This window comes from Pangasianodon hypophthalmus, chromosome 8 (assembly GCF_027358585.1).
Source record: "Pangasianodon hypophthalmus isolate fPanHyp1 chromosome 8, fPanHyp1.pri, whole genome shotgun sequence".
Lineage (NCBI taxonomy): Eukaryota > Metazoa > Chordata > Actinopteri > Siluriformes > Pangasiidae > Pangasianodon > Pangasianodon hypophthalmus.
This window is the reverse complement of record NC_069717.1, coordinates 6,519,076-6,538,570: the sequence shown is the minus strand read 5'-3', so window position 1 is coordinate 6,538,570 and position 19,495 is coordinate 6,519,076. Positions and strand designations below refer to the sequence as shown.

General features: G+C 37.3%; 2 protein-coding genes across 5 annotated transcripts in view; both read right to left on the bottom strand.

Annotated features, from left to right (window-relative positions):
• The window catches only part of dab2ipa (DAB2 interacting protein a), a 111,545-nt gene extending 101,641 nt beyond the window's left edge, over nucleotides 1-9,904 (bottom strand). The window contains exon 1 of one of the 2 annotated variants that reach the window (XM_026928085.3): nucleotides 9,631-9,904. In XM_026928085.3, the coding sequence (XP_026783886.3) occupies nucleotides 9,631-9,670 (40 nt within the window). In that variant the 5' untranslated portion in view covers nucleotides 9,671-9,904. Of the gene's footprint in view, nucleotides 1-2,616; nucleotides 3,734-9,630 lie in introns of those variants that run through there. The other variant, XM_053235872.1, reaches the window with a different exon arrangement.
• phf19 (PHD finger protein 19) overlaps nucleotides 3,871-19,495 on the bottom strand; it is a 49,065-nt gene continuing 33,440 nt past the window's right edge. For 2 of the 3 annotated variants that reach the window (XM_026928091.3, XM_034306540.2), the window contains one exon: nucleotides 15,693-19,024. In XM_026928091.3, the coding sequence (XP_026783892.3) occupies nucleotides 18,691-19,024 (334 nt within the window). In that variant the 3' untranslated portion in view covers nucleotides 15,693-18,690. Of the gene's footprint in view, nucleotides 4,358-12,752; nucleotides 12,880-13,488; nucleotides 13,611-14,292; nucleotides 14,493-15,692; nucleotides 19,025-19,495 lie in introns of those variants that run through there. The other variant, XR_008302137.1, reaches the window with a different exon arrangement.

Here is a 19,495-nt window from a genome sequence, read left to right as displayed (position 1 = left end):
AAAATGTGTTGTTTAACAAAGAAAAATGTATAGTTGTTGTGGTGAAGCTTTCTTTTAGTAGACATTCATGGTAGGAATCTTGATAAAGAATGACACATCATGTGTTTTAACTATGTTTAGCTGCAATTAATGTTATGCAGCGCCCACAAAACGTTAATTCCTGTTATCACTTACTTTACCTTAGGAGAAAGGGAGTCACTATGTCAGTTGATAAGGAGTCAATGTGTCAGTTACTAAGGAGTCACTATGTCAGTTACTATGTCAGTTGATAAGGAGTCACTATGTCAGTATGTGCTATATTCCATACAGAACTCTGCAACAGTGTTTTTATATGAGTAGTTCCAAGCAGCACCACTTTAGGAGTTTTAAGAATGCTCACCTATCTAATGACAACTTGAAGAACTATTTTGTTTCTAAGAATGCAGCCACTCTGCCCAGTGTTAATATTTAAATAGGCTTTACACTATGGACATCTATAGCTACACTATTTATGGCTGTTTTCACACTTGTGCTGATGAAGTTGGTGCTGAGAGTTTGGCATGTTTAGTCGAACATAGAAGCTGTTTTTGAATCTGGGTTTAATTCAGGAAACTGATCTCTGGTCCACTTGGTCTGGGATTCCCTCCAAGTCAATTTTGGTGCAGAATAAATCATGTGTGAAAGTGATTCGTTCCCAGGTCTAGGCATCGAATAACGAGATTGTTTTTGCATGTCAGTTTGCTTCCTGTTTCAAGTTTTACAAGTGCCACTGTAGCTTCTATAACTGAATAATTTCTAAGAATTATTGTTGTTTATAAGTGAACTAGAGCTGGGTAATATGACAAAATATTGATACTGTGATATAATAATATCATGGTACACTTTTCAAGCATTGTACGTTGCTTTTATAACTGCTTTGCTATTGGGTGTGAAAAGTAACTTTCTGGACAACAAAACCCCTTTGTACCAATTGATTCTTTCCTTTTTTTCATGAAATACGTTGTTTTATAAATGCTGGAGAACCTATAGTGGCCTTTGTTAGTGCTTTGTTAGCAAAACTTGAGTCAAATTATATATCATGATATACAGTATGTTGTGTGTACCATAAAATAAAAATAAACAGCTTCCATTGACTAGTGTCATTAATTATTTCAATAATGAATTCATTACACAAACATTAACAAGAAAGATTAAGAATAAAATTTGTGACTGTAAGGAATTTAAAAATAAACCAGCAGTGATGACGCTCTCCACACAAGCCTGCAATGGATTTTGGGTATGGACTTGAGTATTTAAGCCAAGCGTACAAATTTCCTTTAATGTACTACCTCAGCTACAGCAGTACCATTTCAACAGGCTGCTACTATAACATTAACATAACGGTTTAAATGGGTTAATAGCTACATCAGTTCTGTTTTTAATGGACCTGAACCACTACATCATGCATACAAGCAGTGTAGAATATTTATAACAAGTTTCTAACAACTTCATCAGTCATCTGATTGTAAAATACACAGCGATATGACCAACTTTCTGTCATAACAGATCATTTCATCCTTCAAAACCAGACACCACAAGTAACTGCTAGCATGTCTTCTGGAAGCATAAACAGGTGACATCTGTTTCAGATCAGTGAGAATTAAAACCATACATCAGTCTAACGCAGCGCATAACAACAGCATGCACAACAGCAAAAACAAAGTTCCCACGGTGCTAAAAGCCCTGAGCACCAAACATCCTAGCAACATTTAGGAGGCTTCAGTGACTCAAGGTTAGGACTGAAAAGCCTGACAGTACAACAGATCACAGACATACGATCTACCTCAACCATTAAAAACATTATACTACAGCGCTGCTGAATTCTCAAATCTGATTGGTCAGAGAGTGTGGAATTAATTTTCTATAATATCTGCACTGACAGTAGTTTCAGCTGCAAGGTGAATCACAGGGTTATATTAATGCACTCGTTCTAACATTTCTATATTTAACTCACACAGGGATTTGTATGGCATAACCTAAGACTAATAATACATTAATAATATTGTTGATATAAATCTTTCTCTAACATGTTTGTTTGACATTTATGGAAGGCGTCTCCAGTGTCAGCTCTCAAGTTTTCCACCACAAGAAAGTCTTCAGACAGATGACTTTGATCTTTCCGGTTTCCAGATAACAAGGTGCGTCTATTATTATTATTATTATTATTATTATTATTATTATTAACATGTTGAAAGAAAAAAAAGAAAGGCTGATAAAGAAACAACTGTTTGTAGCTGCTTTAACATGTTAACAACAAAATAACAACAAAATTGTTTTGTGGATGTTCCACAACATTAAATGTACCTATAAATGAATCGTTCGACATGTTCTTTAACAAATTAAAATGATAATCATCGGCAAATTGCTGTGGTATGAGAAGAAACCACTTCTGGACAACGTGTTACAGTAACGGTAACTCTGATTCATGTCAGGTCACATCACACCACACCAGAGTTGATTATTTTCCTAAAACACTGTCCCCAAGTATTTTATTCCTTACCTAAAGCCAGATGAGATGAGATCACACGCTAAAACACCACAGATATAAGTGTTACTGAATAAAAGCCATGATATGCTTTGTCTCTAAAGGTTACCTACGTGCTAAGAGTGTGGAGAGAGCGAGTGATAGTCAGCGCTTTTTCCACACCACTCTTTTGTCTTTCGAGGTCATGAAGACGTTGATGAAGCGATCACACACTCATCCAGCCGTGAAACGAGACCAGCTGTACTGCACACTAGCCTAAACATCCTGCTCCAAGTCCTCCAGAACAGAGAGAGGACGGCGCTCTGGGATTTGGACAGCTGCTGTGATTCACACAAAGATACTCGTGTGCAGTGTATGAGGTCAGCAAAGTGGCAGCACTATGACACACAGCTGGAGAAAAAAACGCCAGCTAAAGAAGGAATTTCAGTTTTAAATGTCACGGGCTGAGAGGGATGATGTGACCTTTAACCCTGATGTTCTGTTCATGACTCAATGTCCTACTGACCCAGGCGCTATTTTGAGACTTTCAGGATAAACGTAAACGTTTTAAATACATATGTATTGAATCCTTATCTCAATTATTAACCTTTAAAATATTCAGTAGTTTTGTTTCCTATTTACAAAGATTGGCATTTATTAGTGCTTTTCGTGTCACCTGGTTCCTCTCTGGTCAAAATGACTTAACTGAGTACAAAAGTTTGCACCCCCCTCCCTTTGTTTGCTGGATGTAAGAAATGAAAATGAACCTCAATTTCACAGTTTATCTACAAAACAAAATTCATTCCATGTTCATTTAGAAGTATTACTGAAAGACTGTTACATCATGGCATAAATATTGCAACAGTTGTCAGTAATTATCTTTATTACCAAGCTCAAAAGTTTGTACAAGTTTGTGACTTGCTGTAGTTAACTAATTTGAATGTGTCATAAAGGTGTCAGCTACAAATATTGCTCAAACTGTCAAGCAGTTTGCTGTGAGAAATGAATTATCTTTTACAGAGCTAGAGAAAGGAATGAAAATATATTAATGTGTTTAGGGGCACCATAATGAAATGAACGTGTCATGAATTCCACCTCACAGTGCAGCTCTAAGCTCAGCAAACGCTGTTTGAGCTTGTTCTTTGTCAACTATGTGCTTTAGTTTGTTTTGCCATGCATCTTTGTTTGGGTCTTGGTCCATCCCTGTCCTGTCATTGGTTTGTTGCCCAAATGTGTGCACCTATTCTGTGTTTAGCCCTTAATCAATTTATTTATACCCTGCTGTTTCTGTGTTTCACTGTAAAGTCTTATAATACATTCAAGTTGTTAAGTCAGAGCCTTATGTTTTTTATAGGTCTGTTTTATCTTTTTTTTTTTTTTTTGACTCGTGTCATTTTTTCAGATTTTGTTAGGGATTATCCCATTGTGACGTTGGCTACCTGTTCTTTCATGAGCACCTGCACTTGCGTCGTGCCTCTCACTCCAAAGAGTTGAAGAGAAATATCTCAAAGATTTGCAAAAACTGAACACATTTGTTTCACATTCAGAAATATTGTTTTACTTGTTTCTTTATTAATCCACATTTTTGCACTTTGATAATGAAGTGTACAAAATTACATGAAATCAATTTACATTTCAAAGTAACGGTGTGCAAACTTTTGCACAACGATTTTTCATAAAAATTAAATCAGTTTCAGAAATTGTAATTCTTGATGCAGACAGAATATAAAGATGGAACATGAAGGAAGATATGACAGTGGCTTTAAAGATGGAGAAGTACTACAGATGCACACAGGAAATGTGGCCATGTGATCATCACTTAATCCTTCGAGGGAAGATCATTTATCCGCTGGATGAAGAACAGGCTGTCGCTTTCTAGGAATCAATATTATCAATGACTTTTCGAAAGAGAGTAAGAGACAAAAGTGCACAATAAAGTGCACAGTAACAACATTATGGATAAAGTGTGAAATAATGCTTACACTCACACACACTCGCAAACACTTAGACACGCACGCACACACACACACAACCGGGTCAGGATGTGGAAGCTTTTTTAATATGTATTTGACACCAAGCATTTTCAGCGTATATAAATTTTAACCCCATGAACAACCACTATTACACCTGAATTCTCAAATCTGATTGCTCAGAAGGTATTGATTAATTTTCTAAGTTTTCTAGTTCTAATATATAATCATTTCTATAGTAACAGCTCATTTACAGACACTCAACATGAACAGATTTAAAACAAAAACATGTAATTATTGATATGTTGACATTTTCTGTAAGCATTTTGGGAAAATGCAAGGTAAAGCTGTAACTAAGTTTTATAACATGGGAGTCTTCAGAGGACTTTCTGGTTGCTTGGTAACATGACAAGCTGTGTTTTTTTTTGTCTTATTAACTTCAAGAAAGAGAAAACAACAGAGGTTTGTGAAGGAAGGACTGCTTTTAGCTGCTAGAACCTGACTGATAAAAGGAACCAACATTAAATGTAAGTATAATGGATAAAAAAAAGTATGACATGTTCTTTAATAAATAAAGAAATTGGCATCATTGGAAAATTGCTGTGGTATAAGAGGAATATAACACTGTGACATGCTGTTATTGGAAGGTAATCATCTTAAAACAGTCATATTTTATTCCTTACATCAACCAGTTCCACATCTTACAGCTTCATAAGCACTTGTCTTAGACAGCTGAAGGACTTTTGTTCAAAATGTCTACCACTACGTATCTACATCTACCTGAGCAACATTGTTGAATTTATCCATCGCTGATTTGAAAGGTTTTTAATAGACTCTAAGAACATAATGTGTCTTTCAGGATGTGTCCAAATCTCTCAGAAGAAAGTTGTATATCTGTTTACTTGACAGATTGAATGTACTGTGCGAGTCCCACATAAAAACAATACCAAGGAAGGAAGTCCAGTGTTATCGAAACCATGCCCTTCCTCTATTCATTTCTCACTCAATCGATCTTGCTTTTTTTCTTTGTGCATTCACGAGTACCAAGGTAGGAGAACATTTTTTTCCTCGCCTAATACTATTTATCTACTCAAAAATCTCCATACTTTCTACTACTGCATAGTATTTATTAGTTTAAAAATTGTATAAAATGTATTTAAGTTTTTTTTTCCCTGTGTACAAGACCTGTTGATGTTAAATTCTATAATATTTAAACATTACCATAAATCAGAAAGAATGTAGTTTTTAGTGTGAAACATTTAAACTGAGTTTTACAGTAGGGAGATAACCACGCCTACAACTAAACAGCTAAATAACTACCATCTAACCTACGCATTTCCTACCTAATTTCATGGGTATTTTTTTCCCCATCTATCCATAGTCAGTGGGGTTAAATAACATGTTACAGTGTAAGGAGAAGACTTACCACTTTGCTGCTTTGTTTATTACTCTATATTTTATCTTAAGCTCTAGCCTTAAAACATATTGACAGACTTAAATATAACTTTGTACAAGGTTTTAAAGAAACTGCAAAATGCTCTTAAATTGAAACCATACCTCTTGCTCCACATTTCCTACCTGACCAACTCACTCTTATAAAACTGTGACAATAAATTTAATTACATTTAATTGCCCAGACTGAACAACTCAAGCTCTCCAAAAAAAAAAAAAAAAAAAAAAAAGCAAGCCAACCTTGGCTTTCAGCTTTCACTTCACCATGAACAGTTCCCCATCCATCCACTGCTGCTGAAATATGACAAACTGGTCAAGCAAAAATGGCTCAAACGCCAGCCGAGCAATTTAACAGGACCATTTTACAAAGTGCCTCGTGACGCTCTTTCATTAGAGGCATTGCAACGATTCACACAAAAGCCTTTCACCAATTTGTTAAGGCATCTGCATAGTACGCACAATGTAATACAGTGTAAAACGCCTCTGCTTTCCGCATAGAAGAGCAGCTGGCATTTTCTACCCTGATCAAACCAAGTACCATTAAGTGCCACAAGAGGAGTAGGACAGACAAGATGAGCAAAGTGTGGGCTGATATTACACCACCATTACGCTCATCTCCATGTCATCAGGATTATAGATGCTTCTGAAGCCTCCGTCTGGGATTATAATCTCCCACATGAAGATTCAGCAAAAACAAAATGCTTTCAATACCTCATTGCCAAATGTTCACCTTCTCACTCGCTATCAGACAGACAAAACCAAGAGATGTCTCATGCAATGCTGCGTTTTCTGGATTTGTTCAGTGCAAGGCTAAGCCAGAGCAGAATTAAATGGCTACACATCTCTGGAGTACATTAACTTAGTTATTTAATGAAACAAAGCATTTTAGAATTGATTTAAAAGGCATGCATGTCCTCTGGTTCTGTTTGAAGTACACCAGTACCATAATATAAACCATTACAAAGAATCTAAATCATTTTATTTAATAATTTTTTTAATACGAAAAACATGACCTAGGAACATGTCTACAACTTTATCGTAATTAAGAAAATGCTCTGACTAGCTGGCTAGTGAAGAGTTAGTAAACTGGTTTCAGATTGTTACAGATCATGAAAAATAGTCATATTCTAAGTGATTATTAATATACCTTACAGCACAGCATACTGGTCAGAATGTGTTTATTAATCTTCTATAACAGCACTTCTGATAATAGTATGTTTATATTCATAAGTTGTTGTTTCTAGAGTAACAACTCATTCACAGGAGCCTGTATATCAGACGATACACAGATTTATTTATAAAAAAAAAAAATAATAATAATAAAAAAAAAAAAGTAATTAATTGTTGATATGGTGAAGTCTTCTGTGAGGAAATGTTTAGTTATCATTTTCGGAAGGAGTCTCCAGTATCAGCGCTTTGTAACAGAGGTAAAGCTGTAACTTTCCAACACAAGAAAGTCTTCAGTACAGAGGGCTTTGAAGGTTCAGCATTTTTTTCTATGCTTCCTATTTTCTATATGGTTTCTACTAACAACAAGAGAAAGAAAATGATAGTAAGACTGCTAACATAAGCCATAACAGGAACTGACTTGTTTTGAGGATGTTCCACAACATTCAATCTAACAAACAGATAATAAAAAGTATAATGAGTCATTCTTTAAAAAACACTGTAATGGCAAATTGCTATGGAATAAGTGAAATAAAACACTTCGTGCACATGCTGTTATTGGAAAGTATTCAACTTCAGGATGGTAAGAGTAACACCACTTTGTGTCAGGTCACAGCACACCTCCCTGTCATTGATTATTTTCCTATAACTGCACAGCCAGTTGTGTTTTATTCCTTACATAGCACTATCATTTTTTAATCCTATTCCCTAACCTTACCTAGCTAGCTAGATTAGTTTACAGGCTCCGTGACAAAGTGTCGAGGTACGACCAAGCTTCCTGAATTCGTTTCAGATGGAAATACTGAGAACGTCTGTTTTATTGAAAAGTGCTTTTAACACACACACATACACACACAATCTTAGTCAGGAAATAAATTAAAAAATAAATAAATACTGTTAATTAATAATCCATGTTCAGGGATCTTTTAACACTGTACTCTCTTAACGTGCTATTAGACACAAAATAGCTGAAAACTACTGAAAAAGAGGCTAAAGCCACTATTTTACAAGAACATTTGTCTAATGAGACAGAGAAAAGCAGAGAGAACATGCTGAACAGCTTTGAACAGTCAGAACATATAAAGAGGAATTGTTGGAATATCAACTGAGGAGCTTCAGTAAGTGTTTGGATGGTTTTAGAGTTGGTCAGTGGTGGTCTGTCCTCATGACTGTCACCAGCCTGACCTTTCCTGCGTCACTGGGCAACACAAAAGAGCTCAATGATTCACTCCGTCGTATTAAAAGAAAGGACGTCAGGCTTCTACTGCGTGACCAAACACAGAAAAGTGTCTTTCATCTCTGAATGCTGCATCATACAGATCTCAGAAAGAGAAAGAAGTTCAACTTAATCATGGCCAATATATCGATATCAACATATTGAATGATTTGGGCCTTATTTAATCAATCTTATAGTAAAGTTTTGTCTCGCTGTCTTTGTATACCAAATCAAACTAAAAAATCCTGCTATATTTACAAAGGTTTCATCTTTCATCCATAAATCATCCATAAACTACCAAGTGTGTTCATGGCACAGCTGATTTACATTTAGTGACGCCTACAAAACTCCATAAAAGGCAACGCTCACAGAGTTGTAAACAACAAAATAGCACTTCCTAGAGAGACGCATGCACTAAATCTTCCAATGATGCAGCTCAGCCACCGCAGCGAGTCAGCTACCACAGACACACACTCAGTAACACCTTTTACACAGTGCCATTTCTTTTGTCCCAATCAAATAGATAAACTTATTTGTCTTCATTTATGGATTTGCTCTAAAAGATTGATAAACAAGACCCATTGTGAGTACATTTACAGCACTAACTCAGTTGTTAACATTAAATTTATTGTTTCATTTTTACTAGCAGTAAACCACTTTGAAGTGCCAACATAATTTCAATTTTTTTTATGTGCCAATGTTGAAACATTTGTCCTGAAACTTTCCTCATAAATACTGTTAAAAATGTATTAGCATGTACAGAATATTAGCATAATTTAATAGTGGTCTGCTGGAAAGACAATTTTTAATTTTTCATGTTTTTTTTTTTTAATATGTATCAAGTGTCATGAAAATGTCTTTAATACCCTGACATGATACTTTTTCCATATGCCTACCACCCATTCTTATGTATCTCCTCACAAACACAGAAAAAGCTGGCAAGTTGTGAGGAAAGGTTTTTTTGGGGAACATGTAGTGCACAGTTAGAATGTAACCCGCTCTTACAGTAATGAGAATGAGGAAAATGTGGTTTTTCCAACCTTTCCATCATGTCCTGAATCTTTCTGACACATCAGTAAAGCTCAACAAGGACCAGGATGTAATTACATACATTCCATGCAGCCAACTAATGTTACTATGTTCAAGACAAAAGAAACTCACATGAGAAGAACAAGCCTTAGCTGCGCCAGTGATCTCTTTTACAGACCTGAAAGCCACCTACACACACACACACACACACACACACACACACACACACACACACACACTCCACCGCACTTCGTCGCCTGCTTCTGAACAGTTCACTGGCCTTGTTAAAAGTGATTCCACATTTCTCCTCTTACCATGGTGGGTGTCCAGCACAGCCGCGTCTTCCAACTCCATAACTTCAAAGCAGTGTGAAATCAAAATCAGACATAGTGCTGGAGCAGTTCAGTGATCCGAGAAGCCTGTTTATCCACACAGGTCGCGTGCTGCCTCTGTGCTGCGCTGGCTGAGCTGCTGTGTCTGACAGTTAGAGTGGAGTGGATTGGGACGAGGCCGGCCTTCGCTGCTTCTCAGGGGCCTCTCTTTTCTAAACCTCGCTCCAGCACTCTTAAAGAAACAGTGCTTGGCTTTCTCTCTATCTCTGTCTACCTCCCTCCTTCTCTGTCCCTGCCTCCTGTTTTCTTCCCCCTCAATTTCCCTCCCTCCCTTCCTCCCTCCCGATCGCTCACCATCATCCTCTCTTACTTTTGCGCTGTCTCTCTATCAGACTGTTGCCTCAACATCCGCTCAGAATCTGTGCCTGACCTGTGTGCACATCAAATCATTACCGAGCGCCAGCAAATGGCTTTCATAAAATAAAATCTCTAAAGAGCTCCAATGTCTGAGAGCATTAGAGCCCGGCTCAGAGAGATCGTTAAAAAAGGGCAGATCAGTTTCCCATTTTGTGTGCTTCACCCCAACCTCTTAAACCGAACCTCAAGCATTAATATTCAGCCAGAACTAACCAAAATTACAAGCAAGACTCAATCCTTAACCAAAGGACTTCGTCTGAAAGCAGGTGGAGAGGTCGTTGTAGATTTTGCCATTACAAAAATTCAAGTTAATGCATTTGACTTTTTTGACAGGAAAACTTTTTTTTTTTTTTTTTTTTTAATGAGGTAGTGTGTGCATCATTAAAAGTACATTAAAGCATTAAAGATGCCATTTGTGATACTTAAAAGTGTTATTAGACCAGTAAAATAACATAATTTCAAAGATATCTAAGAAAAACTATGAGTTGCAATATTCTCATTCATTGAATCAGGCTAGTTTCTTTATTTCAGGCTTCGGTTTACTTTTTTTTCTGGCCCAGAAATTAGTTCCACTAATCAAGAGAAGGATTGGACAGTTATTAGTCCGCGGAAAGGCAAAGGTAGCTTGCTCGTTTTTATTGCGATTGTAATTTGCCTTGCAGGTTGCAAAGGGCTCTAAAAACTACATATCGCTGCTTTAAAATGGATAATTAGAGTCAGTTACTTAAAAGACAAATAGTAAAACATACGCAATCATGCCTTTACACTAAATGTAATCAGTTTTTGGCATATGAAGTTTGCTTCTTGACATCCTTTTGTTTGTTTTTATAGATTATTTCATTGACATGAATATATCAAACATCAATCAAACAATCTGTGAAACTACTATAAGTGGTGAAGTCATGTATTACATTCCAAAAACTATTCAGAGACAAAATGAATCGGATTTTTTCAGCAGAGTTTGAAACAACCACAGTAAGGCTGGATAACATTAATTTAATTTATTTAATCTATTTAATCTATTTATAGATTGGATCATCAATCCCTTTCATTCACAATCGCTCCTCAGAAAACTAATTGGACGCACGCACAGACTGATTCATTTTGAGATTCAATTTGAAGTCTATTCCTACGCAGTGCCAGAAGAACACAGCACACAGATCATAAATTGTTCACAGAGGACTCGTTTTAAAAATGAAGTGTTTCTGTAGAGTCAGAGAAACACTGCAGGCAGGGCAGATTTTTAAACAAAGGCATCCTGTGACAGCAGTGTGATTATTCCACCCACTGCAGTTTAGTGCTCTGTGGCCTGCTGGAGGTTAAAGTGGACAGAGAGAAAGCACCAGTGCATTCATTCTGTCTAGAACCTCTATACACACTCTATTGTGTGTCTCAGTGTACAACCATGCTAACATCTATCAGCCTTCTATATCATTTGTGTCCCCTGCCTTGCTCAAATCAAATATTTTACAAGATGGTTGTAAATGTTATGGAAAAAGCACATACATTTCACATATGTTCGTGAGTAAAACATGTCATTCACACATCATCATCTGGAGATCGCAAGTTTGAATTCCAGCGATGCCACAGCCATCAGTGGCCGGAAGTCAAGAGAGCAAAATTCGCTGTGCTGTCTTTGTGGGACAGACTGTCGATCCCCTGTCAATCACAGTGACACTAGCCAATCATGTGCATCTGTGAGCTCACGTATGCGGAAGAGGGCAGAAAGCACTTTCCTCCGAGCATGTTACGCTGCCCTGTGACGCAGCATGAGCAGCAGTTAGAAAGGATGTGCTTGGCTGGCTTCATGTGTCTCAGCAGAAGCACATGTTAGCTGTCATCCTCCCTGGTTGGTAGCTGTCGTTTTATATATCTCATGAAACAATGTGGAAAAATAAAAACTTTGACAATTGAAAATGTATGAAACATAACATGTAGTTCTTAAAAAAAAATGTGCAAGTTTCACATGTGATGTTCATGTGATGTTCATGTGACTTTTCAGTATTTCCATTCAAAGCCCTTCTGTCCATTCATGTGAAAAGTTGCGTACAACAGATGGATGAAAACCTCATTAGTGCTTCAGATAAAACCAAATAATAATATAAAAACCAATCAAAGCTCATAAAATACATCAAAACTATAACACTACTGCTACTGTCCATACCAGTACCTGGAAGTACCAATCCGAAATGAATACCAGTACAGTCCCTGGTTAACCACCTGAAACCTAGAAACTGTAGCTGGCCATACTAATTTTTACACATTTTTTTTTAAACACATTTGTATTTGGTGTGTATATTTCAACAAAATGTAATTCATGGTGCTGTGATGAAATCTGTGAAATACAGTGCAGAATAAATAACATGCAATCACTTTGCTGTTAAACACTGGCCAACAAATCGCTGACTTTCTGTTCAGGACGCAAACACTAGCTAACTAACTAGCTAACCAGCTTGCCACACTTTATTATATTATGTTAGCTACCATCAGTTAGGTTTCCGGGCAACCAAAGCATGGGACTGGGCAAACACACTGGAGTTTCCACTTGTGAGATGGGAAACTCAGTATATTTGTAAACCCTAGTTACACATGATTGTGGTGTTTGAGGTACGTGTCGATTACGTCTAAATCTCTTTGGATTGCAAGAAAAGTACTACATATATTCAGTGTTTGATTCATGCACTCACTGCTGTGTGGGGTCTGGGTGCTCTTATCCTTATAGAGCTGTCGTTGCTCTGGAGCACTGATGTTGTGTCTCAGGAGCCACATAGTGCACGACTCGACTCGTCGCTCTCCCAAGGGTAACCAACTGATCTGTGGACAGTTTAAGTGGTCAGATTAGGTATGGCAGAGAAACAGCACTTCCTAACAGTTTATTCCGTTTCTTACGGAGAATCTAATCTCTTGGTTTGCTGATCTGCTATCTTGAGATCTGCTGCCCCCTAGAGTACAAAAGCATCACACGTTCTGTACGCACTACAGGGGCATCAGCAACCAGACCAGTGTTTAAGGTTCAAGCATATCTGGCTCTAATCATCAGCTAAAGCTTTCAAGAGCTCAAAGAAGCAAAGTTTGACATCTTATATGACTAAATTATCTTGACTGACTAAATAATTCATCTAGAGTTATTCTGGTTTTTCATTGCAGTTCCAAAAATTTCTTAGAATTTTTATGGGATTGTGGTCTGATGGTTTCCCATAATCAGGTCAGTCAAGGTGTCCCAGAGTTCCATCATGCTCATCGAACACAACCCTGACCAGAATAAAATACTTACTGAAGATGAATGAATGAAGAGTTCACTCATACCAAACGAAGCACATGATAATCATGCTCCCTGTCAGTCACCTCAGAACTAGTCCACAGGAGTTCATCATATTACAAATGTTCCTAGACTGAGTCTTCTACAATCATGGAAGCACCCACCTCTGCTTTGTCAAACAGCACCAGCTCACACTTAGTCAACAGGCAAAGCTTCACCTTCCAGCTAACTGGCTCCATCAGTGGCTGCCCACAAGACATCCAGTGCACTGATGAGCTAGTCATATCTGCAGATCAAAATGTGCATCTGATTATAACGCCGCTTCACTACATTGAATGATAATGGCACTTATGGTCATGTAAAGCAAATCTTGTCAATAGTCTTGTTTTCATCACTAGAACAAAGCCTCATTTGCAGATTAAGTGTGATCCTATTATTCCTCAGACTAATTAGAAGTATCAAACCTGGTTCCAGACAGATAAAACAGGTGTGTACGATTCAAATAATGTCGAACTGATTATGTGAAAAGCAACTTAAAAAGTAATTTGTTACTGGAAAAGCTATATTATTTCACAACAGCTAAGTTATTGCCATACTACTAAAAATGTAGTTATGCTAGTAGCTGCACTACTTGTGGCTGGATATTCCCCAACACTGGTGGCCATTTACGTTCCAACTAGGCTATGATAGAACTTATGTTCAGCTAGTGAAACCATCGGTAGATATTCAAAACTTAACGTTTAAAAGTACCAGGTGCTGTATCAAAATTATTAGATAGGCTTTATATATATATAGCCAAATATACTTTGTAGGCAAATCACAAGCAGATATTCTATAGCTAACAGAGCCAAGGTTGATTCAGACTTCAATTCACAACATGATTAAAGCTTTAAATAAAACAGACTTCCCCCTACTGAGATGTCAAGCAAAAAGGAAAAAAAAAAAAAAAAAGATGAGTGCAGACCTACCAATCACTTTCATCCAGCCCTGGTAGTGACAGCGGGTCATCACCCTATCCATTGTGGTGCGTCTTCTTCATCTTGCTGACACTTTTTTTTTTACAAAGAACTTTGGTTATTGTACTGCCTTAGTAGGTCAGAGCCTACGGAGTCAGCGGCAGAACAGCAGGAGCGATCTCTCTCCATGCCAACTCAAACAGACACCTAGCCTGCAGCCATAAAAACATGTGAAATACCGAGATTTACTGGCTGTCAGGAGGAAGACTGAGTCTTGTCTACAGGACTAGCTTGGATTACAAAGTGCACAGCAGTTACAGGGTCCTAACACCATTCAGCACCCTGATTAGATTAATGGATTACAGGAGAGTAGCTTTGGCTTTCTGTTTCCTCTTTTCAGTCTTCCATTGATATTTTGATACACTTACTCAATTCTGCATAGAACCACTGATTTTATAGGGCCACTGATCTGTCCTTAGGAGATCGATGGTTCCAAGGAGAGTTGAAGAATTTAATCAAAGGTTCAGACTTGGATTAGGATTATTAAGCATTTTGGAATACAGCCCAGACCAGAAATAGCCCAAACACAATGTCTTTTTATAGACATCTGTATACAGCTCTAGGTAAACAAATATAAAGATAAATTCAACACAGAATGTGTGGACTCAAACCACACCAGCCCATGAAGTCAAAACACCTTGGAATAGGAGTATGGAGCAATTTGGGATACAGAATAAACACTGAAAATACCTGGATTAAGAGTATGGAGCAATTTAAGAGACAGTCTATGACACTGAAACTGACTTGGATTAGGAGTATGGAACAATTTGGGATACAGTCTATAACGCTTGGATTATGAGTATGGAATATTTTGGGATACAATCCCTGAAGCTGAACCAACATGGATTAGGGGTATGGCGCCAAAGTCGGTGGCTATTACCTGTTGATGACAGAGTTCCAAATTCACCAAATTACATTTCTCCATTAATCTAATCAGGGTGCTGAATGGTGTTAGGACCCTGTAACTGCTGTGCACTTTGTAATCCAAGCTAGTCCTGTAGACAAGACTCAGTCTTCCTCCTGACAGCCAGTAAATCTCGGTATTTGGTGAATATTTCACAGTGTTTGAAGGATTTTTTTTTTTTAACTACCACCATCAACTCCTGGTGCCATCTAGTGTCCACTACATTTATTACATGACTTTTTCTAAGATTTACCAAATTAAATCAGTAATTCACAGTAGATTGGATAGAAAAGGAAAGAGAAAGGAAATGGAAGTGAAAGGAAAGGAACTGTGAGGAAAAAGACAGGAAATAATAAAGGGGTCAAAAAGAAAGGCAAAGAAAAGAAAAGAAGAGGAAAAAGAAAGAAATGGAAAGAAAATAAAAATAAAAGGAAAAATCAACACATCATACATTCTGACAAAATGCTTTTTATTGTTTAAAACTGGAGTGAATGGTTCATGAGTGACACACCAATAATTACATATTGCAAAACCTATGTTAAATATCTAACATATGATGAACATAAGCAGAAAGGTTCCTTACGCACAGCTTAAAGCATGTTACATCACAACACTGTTATTTATAGGAAACACTGAACTGTTCTCTCACTAGCTTTACTTACAGCCGCGTCAGGATGTTGTGGAAGTAGATCAGATTTGGGAAGCTTGCGGGCTGATGCTATTCACAGTTCACTCTCAGTGGAAAGCAGACCAATTCAACTGCTACTCCAGCGATCCCAAACAAAACAGGCAGCATGAAATACAGCTTTAAACGGAGCTTTTGTGGATGTGTTTGGCAGCTATATAGCCACAGCAGCTCTTTACTGGAACTTTAACACAAGATCAAAAAAAAAAAAAAAAAAAAAAAAAAAAAAAGGTGTGACTTGAACACAAGATAAAGAATAATTAAAAAAACAAAACAAAAAAAAAAAAAACAAACAAAACAAAAAAACCTTCAGAACCAGCAGCTGAACTACCAAGCATTAGTTCAATGTGATGAGCTATGACGTTAAAGTTTTGGATTATGACTTGTATTATGGTTGAACTATGTCACTGAATTTGTGTAAATTTGCATAAATGTTTGTACTTGGGGAATTATTTCCATAAAATGTTTTATATAATCAATAAGATGCACAAAGTAAGTGCTTTGTATAAAAGTTTTTTTTTTTCTCTTCTGATCAATTATAAAATATATGACAAATCAGTTAAGCAATAACAGTTGCATAGCTGAGAAAACGTGTTAATAGTGCAATACAATAAAGGGGGCTAAACATTTGTCCAATTATATACAGGTAAATAATAAAGTATATTTCTTTTTTTTAACACTGTAAAAAAAGACTAATAATGTCAAATAAACTCGCAATACTAATATGATACACTCGATTTTAAACTAGCTTAACATTTCCAGTCAAGTGAAACGTGGGCAGATTAAAGATTAGGGCTCGGATACACATTTATATTGAAGCAATCTACTGTATAAGGAAGAAAGTCTTTGGAAGTGATATGACATACCAGGATACATTTTTAAAGTTCAAAATGTGTACATAAGTATATAAGTGTACAACGGCCAAAGTTTCCTACTGCAAACAGATATGTACACTGACTAGACTTTAAGGGTTTAGTCTTGGACAGGTTTAGTCTTTAGAGGTAACAGCACTAAAAATTTAGTGCGTTTGCTGTTCACACACACATTATCAGCTAAATCAGACATTTAGTCCATCATTGTAGCTGAAGTTTTCTGTTTAAAAATGGCTAGATAAGTCACATGCTCACATTACATTTTTTTGATCAGTGTGATTTATGAACAATAAAAATAATGATGGGAAAATTTATTTAACAGAAAACCATCCAGGTCTTCAACAGTTAAAAACAGTATGAAATCTGTAAACATTTTATTTGTAATATTGAACTTTAATATTGACCTGCATAAATAAGTGCTGCACAGGTGAAAATGGAATTAATGTACTGTACATTCTCCCATCATTACTGAATGGCAATTTGATTGAAAACAAAAGGGTGATCCCTGGCTTTTTCACAGTACTCTACATAGTGGACAACATGGCTGATTGCAAATTATTCACATTCGCATAGCAGATGAAAATTTACTGACAGATGGCGGAAGAGCGTGTGTCCCCCAGACGCACACACATACTTCTTGTAAACACTCCCTGTTTTCATGTAGGGTGTGTGTACATGGCAACGGAACCTGTGCTCCATTCTGAAGAGATGAGCCCGATGCATGGCAAGTCCATTCACGGGAACCATTTGTCTGTTCTTGCCAAACTGCAGTGATAAAGTGGCAAAGCGTTCTTCAAAACGGTCATTCTTGAATGGAACAACCAATGGCACTTTTGACCCCTAGACAGGGATCCTTCAGAGTTTTCACTGTGAAGGGTGTAGCCATCAGAGGGAGTAGGGTGTAGTCATGTTCAGAAGAGACCACATTCTTAAGTTAGTTTCATTTACAGAAGGATCATGCACCATGCCTCCTTGTGTTATTAAAACCAAAAAAAATCATCATGCATTAACCCAGTTGATAGAAATGATAATTTTGTGTGGGCAGGGTTAGATATTTTTAATGCCATCAACCACGAGAAGGCAAACTGCTGTCATGTTGTCCACTATTTGAACTGATGATGGTTTAACACCCTTGAGGGTCAACATTTAAAAAATGTTTTGTGTCATGGCTATAAAATATTACATCTTTATATCTCACTGACCTTAAATGGAAATTAAACCAGTCTACAAGTGCGACGACTGAAACTAGAAAGGGGGGAAAAACAAACAAACAAACGAAAAAAAAAAACACAAGTATTAAGTACTACAATGTTAATGGGCTGAATCAGACAAGTGAGTTTTGTGCTGTTTATAGTGCCCTGTCAACAGGACACTGTGACCAAAAAAATTTAAAAATTAAAAAAAAAAAAAATAGAAAACACTTCATTACCCAACATGGGGTAAGTGCACAACCTATAGGTGTACCCATATATATTTCTAAGATCCTTTAGAAAACTACAATTGCACTAGAAAACTAGAATTCTGGAACTCAGTTGTTTAGATGTTTTTGTAATGTAAAAAGGAGAAAGAAGGGAAAAAAAAAAAAAAAAAAAAAAAGTGAGAACTACTTTAAGCGATGTGACATTCTCTAACTGTGTTTGCTCAAGTGTTCTTCAACCCCAACCCTGGAAGGTCACAGTACTCCAGAAGAGTCATCCATGACATCACTTTAACCATGATCTTAATGACAGGATGATGTTGGACAATTTGACCAGTTAGGCATCTGTGCCTAATTCATCTGTTCATTTTTTGAATCTTGAACTCTGCACCACTGTGACTCCCCAGGCCTGGAAGTGAAGAACCCCATCTTGAACCTCATCTCCATTCTCATGCCCTCAGGTAGGTGACTCTTAGTAAGGCGTGGTGCCCTCCCATTCCACCAGGTACTGCACCTTGCCCTCTGGCGTGACCCTGCGTGCCAGAACCTGGTACTTTTCACCGCACGTGAGCCGCCCTGCTGCGCCGAAGTAACTGGTAATAGAGGACTTGAGGTGTGAGAGGGACGTGTCATCTTCGCTCAGGCTTTCAAAAGTGTGGCTGTCGATGGCACTGCCAATTACATCCCCGGACTCGACCACTGGCGTACCCACTGGACTCAGCTCGCTCTCCATTGCCTCCCGCTTACTGGCCAGAGCACTGTAGTTGGATGAAGGAAGCTTCCTTTTCCGGCTGCCCACGTTCTTCCTGTACACGTGGAAGCGCGAACTGATTAGTGCCAAGATAAATTATGAGCAAAAAAAAAAAAGAAAAGAAAAAAAAAAAAAAAAAAGAAGCCTCCTTTCGCATTATTTTGAATGGGAAAAACTAATAAGAACGTCTACTACTAAAACTACTACTATTAATAATAATAATATTAATTAAAAATATGCATTCAATTCTTTCAACTCTACTAATACCTTCTTTCCTCAAATATGTTGGATTTTTTGGGTCGCTTCACTTTCTTCTTCACGGCTTGCACCGATTTTATAAACATTTTACAGGATTTGCATGATATTTATCATGATGGAAATACAAAACACAGCTCCTGAGTTGTGAAAAGAGTTTGCCCTGTCACTGAGAGATAACTAGTTTGACTCCTGATGATGCAAATCCAAGGAAGCAAAACTGGCTATGCTCTTTGGGTGGAAGGGATGGCATTCTCACTTTCCCCTGTCA